The 12,759-nt window shown below is 61.2% G+C and overlaps 1 protein-coding gene across 1 annotated transcript in view; it reads right to left on the reverse strand.

The window, feature by feature from the left end:
• LOC133967109 (histidine-rich protein PFHRP-II-like) overlaps positions 1–10,271 on the reverse strand; it is a 69,552-nt gene extending 59,281 nt beyond the window's left edge. Inside the window, exons 1-3 of the mRNA XM_062402341.1 lie at positions 10,243–10,271; positions 9,768–10,091; positions 8,544–8,831 (exon numbers count right to left, since the gene is read on the reverse strand). Coding sequence (XP_062258325.1) covers positions 8,544–8,831; positions 9,768–10,091; positions 10,243–10,271 — 641 coding nt within the window. The remainder of the gene's footprint in view (positions 1–8,543; positions 8,832–9,767; positions 10,092–10,242) is intronic.
• Positions 10,272–12,759: the final 2,488 nt, after the last annotated feature.

Here is a 12,759-nt window from a genome sequence, read left to right on the forward strand (position 1 = left end):
TGGTAGTCGCTGCACCTGTGGTGGTAGTCGCCGCGGTAGTCGCTGCAGCCGTGGTGGTCGTTGCTGCACCTGTGGTGGTCGTTGCTGCACCTGTGGTGGTCGTCGGCGCGGCGGTCGTCGCTGCAGCCGTTGTGGTCGTTGCTGCACCTGTGGTGGTCGTCGCTGCACCTGTGGTGGTCGTCGTTGCACCTGTGGTGGTCGTTGCTGCACCTGTGGTGGTAGTCGCTGCGGTCGTTGCTGCACCTGTGGTGGTAGTCGCTGCGGTTGTCGCTGCAGCCGTGGTGGTGGTCGGCGCGGCAGTCGTCGGCGCGGCGGTCGTCGCTGCAGCCGTGGCTGTGTAAATTGTTTGGGGATATTTAAATTTTGCAATATTTGATTACAGTGTTCCTACAGGTTTTAACAAGTTCAATTTAAGACCTATTTCACAGCTATACTGGCAAAAAAGAAATATTACTATGAAAGAAGAAATAAGTCCCAGAATTACTTGCAAAGAAAATGGATGGACACAGAACTGTGTGTGCGTGGGTCTGTAGACCTGGTTGAGAAGGACTACAAGCGACAGCTAGCAGGCCCTGCACTGAGGCAAAGATTGTATCCCTGGACTTACAGCAGTTGGAAATCCAAAATGGTCCAAAATAGTAACAGAATCAGAAATAACTTAGCCTTCTAGTCAATAAGGATGCTTTTGTTTGTCAAACAGTTACCAAGTTTGAGTTCAATAAACGATTCTTTCAGCATAGAGAAAAAAGTACGTTCCAAAAAAAATGTCCAGAGAAGAAAATTAAACATCCCAACTGTACATAAACCTGCTGCCTAGGCCACAATCTCCTTTTCAATTGTCTAAAGCTCAGCCAACTTCTCCTTGCAGCCCCTACTCAGAATATACTCGTGGGCAATGTTATTAGTGTAATGTTAATATATAATTTTGATGAAAGAACATTAACAGAGAGAAGTTGTCAGAGCCGTGTTTTAGCACACACACCTGGAGCGGAGCTGGTAATCAGGACCGGCTGGAGAGCAAGTTATCGGGAAGTAGCTTCCTAATCTAATTCATATTTAAGACCCAACTAAATCAAATTCAAGACTAAGTATTTTTTAGGCCTAAATTTCCGATTATTAAATTTAAGACTGTTTAGGACCCTGAGGGAACCCTGGATTATTTGTAAATATTAAATCCACTATTCACAGTATAAAATATTGACATTTTTTAGATTGTACGGTTTATATTGTGACTATATTCTATTTTCTTGTGGTGTTTGTTGCTGCACCTGTGGTTGTCGGCGCGGCGGTCGTCACTGCAGCCGTTGTGGTCGTTGCTGCACCTGCGGTGGTCGTTGCTGCACCTGTGGTGGTCGGCGCAGCGGTCGTCACTGCACCTGTGGTGGTAGTCGCTTCGGTCGTCGCTGCAGGCGTGGTGGTAGTCGCTGCAGCCGTGGTGGTTGTCGGAGCGGCGGTCGTCGCTGCAGCTGTGGTGGTCGGCGCGGCGGTTGTCGCTGCAGCCGTGGTGGAAGTCGGAGCGGCGGTCGTCGCTGCAGCCGTGGTGGTCGTTGCTGCACCTGTGGTGGTCGGCGCGGCGGTTGTCGCTGCAGGCGTGGTGGTAGTCGCTGCAGCCGTGGTGGTTGTCGGAGCGGCGGTCGTCGCTGCAGCTGTGGTGGTCGGCGCGGCGGTTGTCGCTGCAGCCGTGGTGGAAGTCGGAGCGGCGGTCGTCGCTGCAGCCGTGGTGGTCGCTGCGGTCGTCGCTGCAGGCGTGGTGGTAGTCGCTGCACCTGTGGTGGTAGTCGCCGCGGTAGTCGCTGCAGCCGTGGTGGTCGTTGCTGCACCTGTGGTGGTCGTCGGCGCGGCGGTCGTCGCTGCAGCCGTGGTGGTTGTCGGAGCGGCGGTTGTCGCTGCAGCCGTGGTGGAAGTCGGAGCGGCGGTCGTCGCTGCAGCCGTGGTGGTCGTTGCTGCACCTGTGGTGGTCGGCGCGGCGGTTGTCGCTGCAGGCGTGGTGGTAGTCGCTGCAGCCGTGGTGGTCGTTGCTGCACCTGTGGTAGTCGCTGCACCTGTGGTGGTAGTCGCTGCGGTAGTCGCTGCAGGCGTGGTGGTTGTCGGAGCGGCGGTCGTCGCTGCAGCTGTGGTGGTCGGCGCGGCGGTTGTCGCTGCAGCCGTGGTGGAAGTCGGAGCGGCGGTCGTTGCTGCACCTGTGGTGGTCGGCGCGGCGGTTGTCGCTGCAGGCGTGGTGGTAGTCGCTGCACCTGTGGTGGTAGTCGCCGCGGTAGTCGCTGCAGCCGTGGTGGTCGTTGCTGCACCTGTGGTGGTAGTCGCTGCACCTGTGGTGGTAGTCGCTGCGGTCGTCGCTGCAGGCGTGGTGGTAGTCGCTGCAGCCGTGGTGGTTGTCGGAGCGGTGGCGGTCGTCGCTGCAGCCGTGGTGGAAGTCGGAGCGGCGGTCGTCGCTGCAGCCGTGGTGGTTGTCGGAGCGGTGGCGGTCGTCGCTGCAGCCGTGGTGGAAGTCGGCGCGGCGGTTGTCGCTGCAGGCGTGGTGGTAGTCGCTGCAGCCGTGGTGGTTGTCGGAGCGGCGGTCGTCGCTGCAGCTGTGGTGGTCGGCGCGGCGGTTGTCGCTGCAGCCGTGGTGGAAGTCGGAGCGGCGGTCGTCGCTGCAGCCGTGGTGGTCGTTGCTGCACCTGTGGTGGTCGGCGCGGCGGTTGTCGCTGCAGGCGTGGTGGTAGTCGCTGCACCTGTGGTGGTAGTCGCTGCGGTAGTCGCTGCAGCCGTGGTGGTCGTTGCTGCACCTGTGGTGGTCGTTGCTGCACCTGTGGTGGTCGTTGCTGCACCTGTGGTGGTCGGCGCGGCGGTTGTCGCTGCAGGCGTGGTGGTAGTCGCTGCACCTGTGGTGGTCGTTGCTGCACCTGTGGTGGTCGTTGCTGCACCTGTGGTGGTCGTTGCTGCACCTGTGGTTGCTGCACCTGTGGTGGTAGTCGCTACACCTGTGGTGGTAGTCGCTGCACCTGTGGTGGTAGTCGCTGCACCTGTGGTGGTAGTCGCTGCGGTCGTCGCTGCAGGCGTGGTGGTAGTCGCTGCAGCCGTGGTGGTTGTCGGAGCGGCGGTCGTCGCTGCAGCTGTGGTGGTCGGCGCGGCGGTTGTCGCTGCAGCCGTGGTGGAAGTCGGAGCGGCGGTCGTCGCTGCAGCCGTGGTGGTTGTTGCTGCACCTGTGGTGGTAGGCGCGGCGGTTGTCGCTGCAGGCGTGGTGGTAGTCGCTGCACCTGTGGTGGTAGTCGCCGCGGTAGTCGCTGCAGCCGTGGTGGTTGTTGCTGCACCTGTGGTGGTCGTTGCTGCACCTGTGGTGGTCGTCGGCGCGGCGGTCGTCGCTGCAGCCGTTGTGGTCGTTGCTGCACCTGTGGTGGTCGTTGCTGCACCTGTGGTGGTCGTCGCTGCACCTGTGGTGGTAGTCGCTGCACCTGTGGTGGTAGTCGCTGCACCTGTGGTGGTAGTCGCTGCACCTGTGGTGGAAGTCGGAGCGGCGGTCGTCGCTGCAGCCGTGGTGGTCGTTGCTGCAGCTGTGGTGGTCGGCGCGGCGGTTGTCGCTGCAGGCGTGGTGGTAGTCTCTGCACCTGTGGTGGTAGTCGCCGCGGTAGTCGCTGCAGCCGTGGTGGTCGTTGCTGCACCTGTGGTGGTCGTTGCTGCACCTGTGGTGGTCGTTGCTGCACCTGTGGTGGTAGTCGCTGCGGTCGTCGCTGCAGGCGTGGTGGTAGTCGCTGCAGCCGTGGTGGTTGTCGGAGCGGCGGTCGTCGCTGCAGCTGTGGTGGTCGGCGTGGCGGTTGTCGCTGCAGCCGTGGTGGAAGTCGGAGCGGCGGTCGTCGCTGCAGCCGTGGTGGTCGTTGCTGCACCTGTGGTGGTCGGCGCGGCGGTTGTCGCTGCAGGCGTGGTGGTAGTCGCTGCAGCCGTGGTGGTTGTCGGAGCGGCGGTTGTCGCTGCAGCTGTGGTGGTCGGCGCGGCGGTTGTCGCTGCAGCCGTGGTGGAAGTCGGAGCGGCGGTCGTCGCTGTGGTGGTCGTTGCTGCACCTGTGGTGGTCGTTGCTGCACCTGTGGTTGCTGCACCTGTGGTGGTAGTCGCCGCGGTAGTCGCTGCAGCCGTGGTGGTCGTTGCTGCACCTGTGGTGGTAGTCGCTGCACCTGTGGTGGTAGTCGCTGCGGTCGTCGCTGCAGGCGTGGTGGTAGTCGCTGCAGCCGTGGTGGTTGTCGGAGCGGTGGCGGTCGTCGCTGCAGCCGTGGTGGAAGTCGGAGCGGCGGTCGTCGCTGCAGCCGTGGTGGTCGTTGCTGCACCTGTGGTGGTCGGCACGGCGGTTGTCGCTGCAGGCGTGGTGGTAGTCGCTGCAGCCGTGGTGGTTGTCGGAGCGGCGGTTGTCGCTGCAGCTGTGGTGGTCGGCGCGGCGGTTGTCGCTGCAGCCGTGGTGGAAGTCGGAGCGGCGGTCGTCGCTGCAGCCGTGGTGGTCGTTGCTGCACCTGTGGTGGTCGGCGCGGCGGTTGTCGCTGCAGGCGTGGTGGTAGTCGCTGCAGCCGTGGTGGTTGTCGGAGCGGCGGTCGTCGCTGCAGCTGTGGTGGTCGGCGCGGCGGTTGTCGCTGCAGCCGTGGTGGAAGTCGGAGCGGCGGTCGTCGCTGCAGCCGTGGTGGTCGTTGCTGCACCTGTGGTGGTCGGCGCGGCGGTTGTCGCTGCAGGCGTGGTGGTAGTCGCTGCACCTGTGGTGGTAGTCGCCGCGGTAGTCGCTGCAGCCGTGGTGGTCGTTGCTGCACCTGTGGTGGTCGTTGCTGCACCTGTGGTGGTCGTTGCTGCACCTGTGGTGGTCGTCGGCGCGGCGGTCGTCGCTGCAGCCGTGGTGGTTGTCGGAGCAGCGGTTGTCGCTGCAGCCGTGGTGGAAGTCGGAGCGGCGGTCGTCGCTGCAGCCGTGGTGGTCGTTGCTGCACCTGTGGTGGTCGGCGCGGCGGTTGTCGCTGCAGGCGTGGTGGTAGTCGCTGCACCTGTGGTGGTCGTTGCTGCACCTGTGGTGGTCGTTGCTGCACCTGTGGTTGCTGCACCTGTGGTGGTAGTCGCTACACCTGTGGTGGTAGTCGCTGCACCTGTGGTGGTAGTCGCTGCACCTGTGGTGGTAGTCGCTGCGGTCGTCGCTGCAGGCGTGGTGGTAGTCGCTGCAGCCGTGGTGGTTGTCGGAGCGGCGGTCGTCGCTGCAGCTGTGGTGGTCGGCGCGGCGGTTGTCGCTGCAGCCGTGGTGGAAGTCGGAGCGGCGGTCGTCGCTGCAGCCGTGGTGGTTGTTGCTGCACCTGTGGTGGTCGGCGCGGCGGTTGTCGCTGCAGGCGTGGTGGTAGTCGCTGCACCTGTGGTGGTAGTCGCCGCGGTAGTCGCTGCAGCCGTGGTGGTTGTTGCTGCACCTGTGGTGGTCGTTGCTGCACCTGTGGTGGTCGTCGGCGCGGCGGTCGTCGCTGCAGCCGTTGTGGTCGTTGCTGCACCTGTGGTGGTCGTTGCTGCACCTGTGGTGGTCGTTGCTGCACCTGTGGTGGTCGTCGCTGCACCTGTGGTGGTCGTCGCTGCACCTGTGGTGGTAGTCGCTGCACCTGTGGTGGTAGTAGCTGCACCTGTGGTGGTAGTAGCTGCACCTGTGGTGGTAGTCGCTGCGGTCGTCGCTGCAGCCGTGGTGGAAGTCGGAGCGGCGGTCGTCGCTGCAGCCGTGGTGGTCGTTGCTGCACCTGTGGTGGTCAGCGCGGCGGTTGTCGCTGCAGGCGTGGTGGTAGTCGCTGCAGCCGTGGTGGTTGTCGGAGCGGCGGTTGTCGCTGCAGCTGTGGTGGTCGGCGCGGCGGTTGTCGCTGCAGCCGTGGTGGAAGTCGGAGCGGCGGTCGTCGCTGCAGCCGTGGTGGTCGTTGCTGCACCTGTGGTGGTCGGCGCGGCGGTTGTCGCTGCAGGCGTGGTGGTAGTCGCTGCACCTGTGGTGGTAGTCGCCGCGGTAGTCGCTGCAGCCGTGGTGGTTGTTGCTGCACCTGTGGTGGTCGTTGCTGCACCTGTGGTGGTCGTCGGCGCGGCGGTCGTCGCTGCAGCCGTTGTGGTCGTTGCTGCACCTGTGGTGGTCGTTGCTGCACCTGTGGTGGTCGTTGCTGCACCTGTGGTGGTCGTCGCTGCACCTGTGGTGGTCGTCGCTGCACCTGTGGTGGTAGTCGCTGCACCTGTGGTGGTAGTCGCTGCACCTGTGGTGGTAGTAGCTGCACCTGTGGTGGTAGTCGCTGCGGTCGTCGCTGCAGCCGTGGTGGAAGTCGGAGCGGCGGTCGTCGCTGCAGCCGTGGTGGTCGTTGCTGCACCTGTGGTGGTCAGCGCGGCGGTTGTCGCTGCAGGCGTGGTGGTAGTCGCTGCAGCCGTGGTGGTTGTCGGAGCGGCGGTTGTCGCTGCAGCTGTGGTGGTCGGCGCGGCGGTTGTCGCTGCAGCCGTGGTGGAAGTCGGAGCGGCGGTCGTCGCTGCAGCCGTGGTGGTCGTTGCTGCACCTGTGGTGGTCGGCGCGGCGGTTGTCGCTGCACCTGTGGTGGTAGTCGCCGCGGTAGTCGCTGCAGCCGTGGTGGTCGTTGCTGCACCTGTGGTGGTCGTTGCTGCACCTGTGGTGGTCGTCGGCGCGGCGGTCGTCGCTGCAGCCGTGGTGGTTGTCGGAGCGGCGGTCGTCGCTGCAGCCGTGGTGGTTGTCGGCGCGGCGGTTGCCGCTGCAGCCGTGGTGGAAGTCGGAGCGGCGGTCGTCGCTGCAGCTGTGGTGGTCGTTGCTGCAGCTGTGGTGGTCGGCGCGGCGGTTGTCGCTGCAGGCGTGGTGGTAGTCGCTGCACCTGTGGTGGTAGTCGCCGCGGTAGTCGCTGCAGCCGTGGTGGTCGTTGCTGCACCTGTGGTGGTCGTTGCTGCACCTGTGGTGGTCGTCGGCGCGGCGGTCGTCGCTGCAGCCGTGGTGGTTGTCGGAGCAGCGGTTGTCGCTGCAGCCGTGGTGGAAGTCGGAGCGGCGGTCGTCGCTGCAGCCGTGGTGGTCGTTGCTGCACCTGTGGTGGTCGGCGCGGCGGTTGTCGCTGCACCTGTGGTGGTAGTCGCCGCGGTAGTCGCTGCAGCCGTGGTGGTCGTTGCTGCACCTGTGGTGGTCGTCGGCGCGGCGGTCGTCGCTGCAGCCGTGGTGGTTGTCGGAGCGGCGGTCGTCGCTGCAGCTGCGGTGGTCGTTGCTGCAGCTGTGGTGGTCGGCGCGGCGGTTGTCGCTGCAGGCGTGGTGGTAGTCGCTGCACCTGTGGTGGTAGTCGCCGCGGTAGTCGCTGCAGCCGTGGTGGTCGTTGCTGCACCCGTGGTGGTCGTTGCTGCACCTGTGGTGGTCGTCGGCGCGGCGGTCGTCGCTGCAGCCGTTGTGGTCGTTGCTGCACCTGTGGTGGTCGTCGCTGCACCTGTGGTGGTCGTCGCTGCACCTGTGGTGGTCGTCGCTGCACCTGTGGTGGTCGTCGCTGCAACTGTGGTGGTCGTTGCTGCACCTGTGGTGGTAGTCGCTGCGGTCGTTGCTGCACCTGTGGTGGTCGGCGCGGCGGTTGTCGCTGCAGGCGTGGTGGTAGTCGCTGCACCTGTGGTGGTAGTCGCCGCGGTAGTCGCTGCAGCCGTGGTGGTCGTTGCTGCACCTGTGGTGGTCGTTGCTGCACCTGTGGTGGTCGTTGCTGCACCTGTGGTGGTCGTCGGCGCGGCGGTCGTCGCTGCAGCCGTGGTGGTTGTCGGAGCAGCGGTTGTCGCTGCAGCCGTGGTGGAAGTCGGAGCGGCGGTCGTCGCTGCAGCCGTGGTGGTCGTTGCTGCACCTGTGGTGGTCGGCGCGGCGGTTGTCGCTGCACCTGTGGTGGTAGTCGCCGCGGTAGTCGCTGCAGCCGTGGTGGTCGTTGCTGCACCTGTGGTGGTCGTCGGCGCGGCGGTCGTCGCTGCAGCCGTGGTGGTTGTCGGAGCGGCGGTCGTCGCTGCAGCTGCGGTGGTCGTTGCTGCAGCTGTGGTGGTCGGCGCGGCGGTTGTCGCTGCAGGCGTGGTGGTAGTCGCTGCACCTGTGGTGGTAGTCGCCGCGGTAGTCGCTGCAGCCGTGGTGGTCGTTGCTGCACCCGTGGTGGTCGTTGCTGCACCTGTGGTGGTCGTCGGCGCGGCGGTCGTCGCTGCAGCCGTTGTGGTCGTTGCTGCACCTGTGGTGGTCGTCGCTGCACCTGTGGTGGTCGTCGCTGCACCTGTGGTGGTCGTCGCTGCAACTGTGGTGGTCGTTGCTGCACCTGTGGTGGTAGTCGCTGCGGTCGTTGCTGCACCTGTGGTGGTCGGCGCGGCGGTTGTCGCTGCAGGCGTGGTGGTAGTCGCTGCACCTGTGGTGGTAGTCGCCGCGGTAGTCGCTGCAGCCGTGGTGGTCGTTGCTGCACCTGTGGTGGTCGTTGCTGCACCTGTGGTGGTCGTTGCTGCACCTGTGGTGGTCGTCGGCGCGGCGGTCGTCGCTGCAGCCGTTGTGGTCGTTGCTGCACCTGTGGTGGTCGTCGCTGCACCTGTGGTGGTCGTCGCTGCACCTGTGGTGGTAGTCGCTGCGGTCGTCGCTGCAGGCGTGGTGGTAGTCGCTGCAGCCGTGGTGGTTGTCGGAGCGGCGGTCGTCGCTGCACCTGTGGTGGTCGTCGCTGCAACTGTGGTGGTCGTTGCTGCACCTGTGGTGGTAGTCGCTGCGGTCGTTGCTGCACCTGTGGTGGTAGTCGCTGCGGTCGTTGCTGCACCTGTGGTGGTAGTCGCTGCGGTTGTCGCTGCAGCCGTGGTGGTGGTCGGCGCGGCAGTCGTCGGCGCGGCGGTCGTCGCTGCAGCCGTGGCTGTGTAAATTGTTTGGGGATATTTAAATTTTGCAATATTTGATTACAGTGTTCCTACAGGTTTTAACAAGTTCAATTTAAGACCTATTTCACAGCTATACTGGCAAAAAAGAAATATTACTATGAAAGAAGAAATAAGTCCCAGAATTACTTGCAAAGAAAATGGATGGACACAGAACTGTGTGTGCGTGGGTCTGTAGACCTGGTTGAGAAGGACTACAAGCGACAGCTAGCAGGCCCTGCACTGAGGCAAAGATTGTATCCCTGGACTTACAGCAGTTGGAAATCCAAAATGGTCCAAAATAGTAACAGAATCAGAAATAACTTAGCCTTCTAGTCAATAAGGATGCTTTTGTTTGTCAAACAGTTACCAAGTTTGAGTTCAATAAACGATTCTTTCAGCATAGAGAAAAAAGTACGTTCCAAAAAAAATGTCCAGAGAAGAAAATTAAACATCCCAACTGTACATAAACCTGCTGCCTAGGCCACAATCTCCTTTTCAATTGTCTAAAGCTCAGCCAACTTCTCCTTGCAGCCCCTACTCAGAATATACTCGTGGGCAATGTTATTAGTGTAATGTTAATATATAATTTTGATGAAAGAACATTAACAGAGAGAAGTTGTCAGAGCCGTGTTTTAGCACACACACCTGGAGCGGAGCTGGTAATCAGGACCGGCTGGAGAGCAAGTTATCGGGAAGTAGCTTCCTAATCTAATTCATATTTAAGACCCAACTAAATCAAATTCAAGACTAAGTATTTTTTAGTCCTAAATTTCCGATTATTAAATTTAAGACTGTTTAGGACCCTGAGGGAACCCTGGATTATTTGAGAAATATTAAATCCACTATTCACAGTATAAAATATTGACATTTTTTAGATTGTACGGTTTATATTGTGACTATATTCTATTTTCTTGTGGTGTTTGTTGCTGCACCTGTGGTTGTCGGCGCGGCGGTCGTCACTGCAGCCGTTGTGGTCGTTGCTGCACCTGCGGTGGTCGTTGCTGCACCTGTGGTGGTCGGCGCAGCGGTCGTCACTGCACCTGTGGTGGTAGTCGCTTCGGTCGTCGCTGCAGGCGTGGTGGTAGTCGCTGCAGCCGTGGTGGTTGTCGGAGCGGCGGTCGTCGCTGCACCTGTGGTGGTCGTTGCTGCAGCTGTGGTGGTAGTCGCTGCGGTCGTTGCTCCACCTGTGGTGGTAGTCGCTGCGGTCGTTGCTCCACCTGTGGTGGTCGTTGCTGCGGTCGTCGCTGCAGCCGTGGCTGTGTAAATTGTTTGGGGATATTTAAATTTTGCAATATTTGATTACAGTGTTCCTACAGGTTTTAACAAGTTCAATTTAAGACCTATTTCAAAGCTATACTGGCAAAAAAGAAATATTACTATGAAAGAAGAAATAAGTCCCAGAATTACTTGCAAAGAAAATGGATTCCGCTCAACATAATGACTGAACATAGGAGTACACAGAACTGTGTGTGCGTGGGTCTGTAGACCTGGTTGAGAAGGACTACAGGCGACAGCTAGCAGGCCCTGCACTGAGGCAAAGACTGTATCCCTGGACTTACAGCAGTTGGAAATCCAAAATGGTCCAAAATAGTAACAGAATCAGAAATAACTTAGCCTTCTAGTCAATAAGGATGCTTTTGTTTGTCAAACAGTTACCAAGTTTGAGTTCAATAAACGATTCTTTCAGCATAGAGAAAAAAGTACGTTCCAAAAAAAATGTCCAGAGAAGAAAATTAAACATCCCAACTGTACATAAACCTGCTGCCTAGGCCACAATCTCCTTTTCAATTGTCTCAAGCTCAGCCAACTTCTCCTTGCAGCCCCTACTCAGAATATACTCGTGGGCAATGTTATTAGTGTAATGTTAATATATAATGTTGATGAAAGAACATTAACAGAGAGAAGTTGTCAGAGCCGTGTTTTAGCACAAACACCTGTAGCGGAGCTGGTAATCAGGACCGGCTGGAGAGCAAGTTATCGGGAAGTAGCTTCCTAATCTAATTCATATGTAAGACCCAACTAAATCAAATTCAAGACTAAGTATTTTTTAGGCCTAAATTTCCGATTATTAAATTTAAGACTGTTTAGGACCCTGAGGGAACCCTGGATTATTTGAGAAATATTAAATCCACTATTCACAGTATAAAATATTGACATTTTTTAGATTTGTACGGTTTATATTGTGACTATATTCTATTTTCTTGTGGTGTTTGTTGCTGCACCTGTGGTTGTCGGCGCGGCGGTCGTCACTGCAGCCGTTGTGGTCGTTGCTGCACCTGTGGTGGTAGTCGCTGCGGTCGTCGCTGCAGGCGTGGTGGTCGGAGCGGCGGTCGTCGCTGCAGCTGTGGTGGTCGGCGCGGCGGTTGTCGCTGCAGCCGTGGTGGTCGTTGCTGCACCTGTGGTGGTCGGCGCGGCGGTTGTCGCTGCAGGCGTGGTGGTTGTCGGAGCGGCGGTTGTCGCTGCAGCTGTGGTGGTCGGCGCGGCGGTTGTCGCTGCAGCCGTGGTGGAAGTCGGAGCGGCGGTCGTCGCTGCAGCCGTGGTGGTCGTTGCTGCACCTGTGGTGGTCGGCGCGGCGGTTGTCGCTGCAGGCGTGGTGGTAGTCGCTGCACCTGTGGTGGTAGTCGCCGCGGTAGTCGCTGCTGCCGTGGTGGTCGTTGCTGCACCTGTGGTGGTCGTCGGCGCGGCGGTCGTCGCTGCAGCCGTGGTTGTTGTCGGAGCGGCGGTCGTCGCTGCAGCCGTGGTGGTAGTCTCTGCACCTGTGGTGGTAGTCGCCGCGGTAGTCGCTGCAGCCGTGGTGGTCGTTGCTGCACCTGTGGTGGTCGTTGCTGCACCTGTGGTGGTCGTTGCTGCACCTGTGGTGGTAGTCGCTGCAGCCGTGGTGGTCGTTGCTGCACCTGTGGTGGTCGGCGCGGCGGTTGTCGCTGCAGGCGTGGTGGTAGTCGCTGCAGCCGTGGTGGTAGTCGGAGCGGCGGTCGTCGCTGCAGCTGTGGTGGTCGGCGCGGCGGTTGTCGCTGCAGCCGTGGTGGAAGTCGGAGCGGCGGTCGTCGCTGCAGCCGTGGTGGTCGTTGCTGCACCTGTGGTGGTCGGCGCGGCGGTTGTCGCTGCAGGCGTGGTGGTAGTCGCTGCACCTGTGGTGGTAGTCGCCGCGGTAGTCGCTGCAGCCGTGGTGGTCGTTGCTGCACCTGTGGTGGTAGTCGCTGCACCTGTGGTGGTAGTCGCTGCGGTCGTCGCTGCAGGCGTGGTGGTAGTCGCTGCAGCCGTGGTGGTTGTCGGAGCGGCGGTCGTTGCAGCACCTGTGGTGGTCGGCGCGGCGGTTGTCGCTGCAGGCGTGGTGGTAGTCGCTGCACCTGTGGTGGTAGTCGCCGCGGTAGTCGCTGCAGCCGTGGTGGTCGTTGCTGCACCTGTGGTGGTCGTTGCTGCACCTGTGGTGGTCGTCGGCGCGGCGGTCGTCGCTGCAGCCGTTGTGGTCGTTGCTGCACCTGTGGTGGTCGTTGCTGCACCTGTGGTGGTCGTTGCTGCACCTGTGGTGGTCGTCGCTGCACCTGTGGTGGTCGTCGCTGCACCTGTGGTGGTAGTCGCTGCACCTGTGGTGGTAGTCGCTGCGGTCGTCGCTGCAGCCGTGGTGGAAGTCGGAGCGGAGGTCGTCGCTGCAGCCGTGGTGGTCGTTGCTGCACCTGTGGTGGTCAGCGCGGCGGTTGTCGCTGCAGGCGTGGTGGTAGTCGCTGCAGCCATGGTGGTTGTCGGAGCGGCGGTTGTCGCTGCAGCTGTGGTGGTCGGCGCGGCGGTTGTCGCTGCAGCCGTGGTGGAAGTCGGAGCGGCGGTCGTCGCTGCAGCCGTGGTGGTCGTTGCTGCACCTGTGGTGGTCGGCGCGGCGGTTGTCGCTGCACCTGTGGTGGTAGTCGCCGCGGTAGTCGCTGCAGCCGT

This window comes from Platichthys flesus, chromosome 13 (assembly GCF_949316205.1).
Source record: "Platichthys flesus chromosome 13, fPlaFle2.1, whole genome shotgun sequence".
NCBI lineage: Eukaryota > Metazoa > Chordata > Actinopteri > Pleuronectiformes > Pleuronectidae > Platichthys > Platichthys flesus.